This window comes from Myotis lucifugus, unplaced genomic scaffold (genome assembly GCF_000147115.1).
Source record: "Myotis lucifugus unplaced genomic scaffold, Myoluc2.0 scaffold_504, whole genome shotgun sequence".
NCBI classification, from domain to species: domain Eukaryota; kingdom Metazoa; phylum Chordata; class Mammalia; order Chiroptera; family Vespertilionidae; genus Myotis; species Myotis lucifugus.
Window position 1 is genome coordinate 527,164 of NW_005871552.1, and position 3,584 is coordinate 530,747.

Genomic DNA, 3,584 nt, shown 5'->3' on the forward strand with positions numbered 1-3,584 from the left:
GGGGTGCTAAAGGCCTCTGTCCAGCACAGGGGATCCCTAGGTGGGATGGAGACTGTGGTCACTCTTTTTCAGCTGACACGGTTCCTCCCTGCCACCTGCTCATCAGCCTTGTCAGACCCAGGCTGTCACCTCTCCAACACCCCCAGCCCCAGGTGGACCCCCTCCTCAGCCCCAGGTCCCCCTTCCCCAATATCCTCGGCTTCCAGCTCCCTCCCCTCTGACCCCACGCCCTCCTCCCACAGCTCTGGGGAACCTCTTAGTCCCTCCTCTTCCCTACAAGGCTCTCCCAGCCTCAGCATCTTCACGTCCCCCCAATATCCTCAGAGATTCCTCCATCCCCACTCCCTCCCCTTTCCCCAATCCTACTCCTTGGACCCCAGCAAGCGCTGTAAATAGCCAACTATGGGATTCCCTCATTATCCCTACCCTCCTACAGACCTCACCTACCCCTCCCAGAGCCCCTCCATCCCTCTCACTGTCCTTGGTCAGGGACCTGCATCCCCCGCGGGCCCCCCGCATCCGAGTCAGAGACCTGCATCTGCCTCAGGGCCCCTCATTCAATGCCTCCCCCATCCCCGCGTCGGGGGGCCTGCACCGCCCTCAGAGGCCTCGCATCTGCGCCCGGGCCTGCTTCCGCTCCGGAGGCCCCCCATCCCTCGCTCTCGGGGTCCCCTCTGCCCCGCGCCGGCGGCCGCACCTCCTCGGCCGGCTGCGTGTTGAGCACCAGCACCAAGCACGCCGGGTGGCAGTGCAGCCGGAGGAAGTGGTAGAGGAGCCTGTCCGCGCCGAGCCCGCGGGCACACACTACCAGCCCGTCCGCGTCCAGTAGCTCCAGCACCAGCTGCCGCTCATATTCCAGCAGCGGCGCCATAGCCGTCGGTCGAGCCGACAGTCCCCGCTCCATGGGCGCCCTTCCGGGCCGCGGCCGAACGCAGACGGAGAGAGCCGAGCCCGAGAGGACGAGCGTCAGCCGAGCTCTGCCGAAGAGGAGCTGAAGCCGAGACGAGCGTCTCCGGAAGGGAGCCGAAGAGAGCCGAGCCGGAGAAGGCGAGCGCTGGCCGAAGAGGAACCGAGGCTGCGACGGGAATCTCCCGAAAGTAGCCGAAGAGAGCCGAGCCTAGCCGAGAACACGAGTGCTAGTCGAACACAGCCGAAGAGGGGCCGAGTGGAGCGAAGATTCGTAGAGTCACAGGGCGGTGCTAGCACTCCAGACAGGTACCCGCTATAAGCCTCAGGCTCCACCCCCAAGCCTTCAGTCGTTCTAACAGCGATGGTGAACCTTTTGAGCTCGGTGTGTCAGCATTTTGAAAAACCCTAACTTAACTCTGGTGCCGTGTCACATATAGAAATTTTTTGATATTTGCAACCATAATAAAACAAAGACTTATATTTTTGATATTTACTTTATATATTTAAATGCCATTTAACAAAGAAAAATCAACCCAAAAAATGAGTTCGCGTGTCATAGGTTCTCGACATCTACCTCGTCTGGTACCTCGGATATGAAAGTCCGGCGTCCTAGACCTGGACCTAGAAAACAAGCTACCAAAAAGTAGGAGAGGAGAATGAAATTCAAGTTTAGATCCCAGACCTTTACAATTGAGAAAGTTAATTGTCAATCTTCCAAGTGTTCTTGTTCTTCAAGAATGTTTTGAGTAAGTAGAATAGCTTACTAATTTCAGGGCTCTTGCTTCTCTCAGAAGGTCTCGAAACAATAAGCTATCTCAAATAAAGTCTCAACCACGTGTTTCGCATCAGCCCTGTACCGCCTTCCACTAGAGCAGCGGTTCTCAACCTTACGTCGCGACCCCTTTGGGGGTCGAACGACCCTTCCACAGGGGTCGCCTAAGACCATTGGAAAACACATATATAATTACATATTGTTTTGTGATTAATCACTATGCTTTAATTATGTTCAATTTGTAAACAATGAAAATACATCCTGCATATCAGATATTTACATTACGATTCATAACAGTAGCAACATTACAGTTATGAAGTAGCAACGAAAATAATTTTATGGTTGGGGGTCACCGCAACATGAGAAACTGTATTAAAGGGCCGCAGCATTAGGAAGGTTGAGAACCACTGCACTAGAGGGACACCTTTGGTAGTTTTTGTTCTATATCTAGAAATGTCTGTTAATTTAATGAAAGGAATTGTTCTGTGTAGAAGTTCTTTTCCCCAGCCTTCATTGTTAGAAAATATAAGTAAGCCCAAATAAAAATCATTTGTTATTCCATAATCCAGAAATAACCTCTGTAATATCCTATCTAATAATAGACAAAGATTAAAATTAACCATACCTCCATTATGCCTCCCATTGGCTAATCAGCGAGATATTCAAATTAACCACCAACAAAGATGGTGGCTAATTTGCATACTGCAGGCAGATCCCGCTGCGCCTCCCAAGGCCAGATCCTGCCTGCCATGTCTTGGGCGGGGTGGGTGGGGCAGGCAGGGCGAGTGGCAGCTTGATCCGAGCTGCTGTCCACCCCAGAGTGGATCCCGGCCTGCCATGTCTTGGGCGGGGTGGGTGGGGTGGGCAGGGCGGGCAGGGCGAGTGGCAGTGTGATCCGTGAGAGGGCGCAGGTTGGGCTGAAGGACCCCCCTTCCCTGCCAGTGCACAAATTTTTGTGCAGGGGCTTTCTAGTAAAATATATACTTTTAATATATACAATGTTTCCCCCCAAAATGTATACACACTTTAACAGCTGATAGCTCAATTTTGAAAATGAAATGTTTTTAAATAAATACTGCCTTTGTAATTATTCAAAGTGTATTCATTTATTTTTGGGACACCCTATATTACAAATATGTACACACTCTCTCACCACACAAAGTTTTCTTTTTTTAAAAAAAATATTTTATTGATTTTTTCCAGAGAAAAGGAAAGAAATAGAGAGTTAGAAACATCGATGAGAGAGAAACATCGATCAGCTGCCTCCTGCACGCCACATACGGGGATGTGCCCACAACCAAGGTACATGCCCTTGACTGGAATCAAACCTGAGACCCTTCAGTCCGCAGGCCGACATTCTATCCACTGAGCCAAACCGGTTTAGGGCTAAATGTGCTTTTTTTTTTTAAATGAGAGGTTTGCTAAAATAAGTAGTATATTTATTTCTCCTCAATTTAGAAATGACAAAAAGGATGAATGCAGGAAGCTGGGGAAAACCTACATTACCTCATGACCTAGCAGCCAGTTGTCAGATGTTATGTCAGGAGTTTTGGGGATGTTTCAACGATTGCTTTTAAAGTATACCTACACCTAAGCACTGCTAAACACAGGACAACTGACTTTTATTTAGGGTTGGTAAAAAACCAAGAGATGGTATTTATTTTCTAAATTAATACATCTAACCAAGTTTATTCCATACCCATAAGCTCTGAATAGTAAAAGAGAATCGCTGTGAATTTGGTAAAAAAACAGTAAATTCTTTGGGGAAAAACAGTTTAAGTGGTGGTCATTTTCACTTCAATCAATGGCAACCAAATGTTATTTTCTCCATCCTGCCATTAGGAAAGAAAGATTTGGAACCTAGGGATCCATGGTAGCAGCCAGCAAACTTTCTTATTGTGCA

General features: G+C 48.9%; 1 protein-coding gene across 2 annotated transcripts in view; it reads right to left on the reverse strand.

Moving 5' to 3' along the window:
* ERCC4 (ERCC excision repair 4, endonuclease catalytic subunit) overlaps nt 1-983 on the reverse strand; it is a 28,451-nt gene extending 27,468 nt beyond the window's left edge. The window contains exon 1 of one of the 2 annotated variants that reach the window (XM_023744977.1): nt 698-983. In XM_023744977.1, coding sequence (XP_023600745.1) covers nt 698-904 — 207 coding nt within the window. In that variant the 5' untranslated portion in view covers nt 905-983. The remainder of the gene's footprint in view (nt 1-697) is intronic. The other variant, XM_006103752.3, reaches the window with a different exon arrangement.
* Nucleotides 984-3,584: the final 2,601 nt, after the last annotated feature.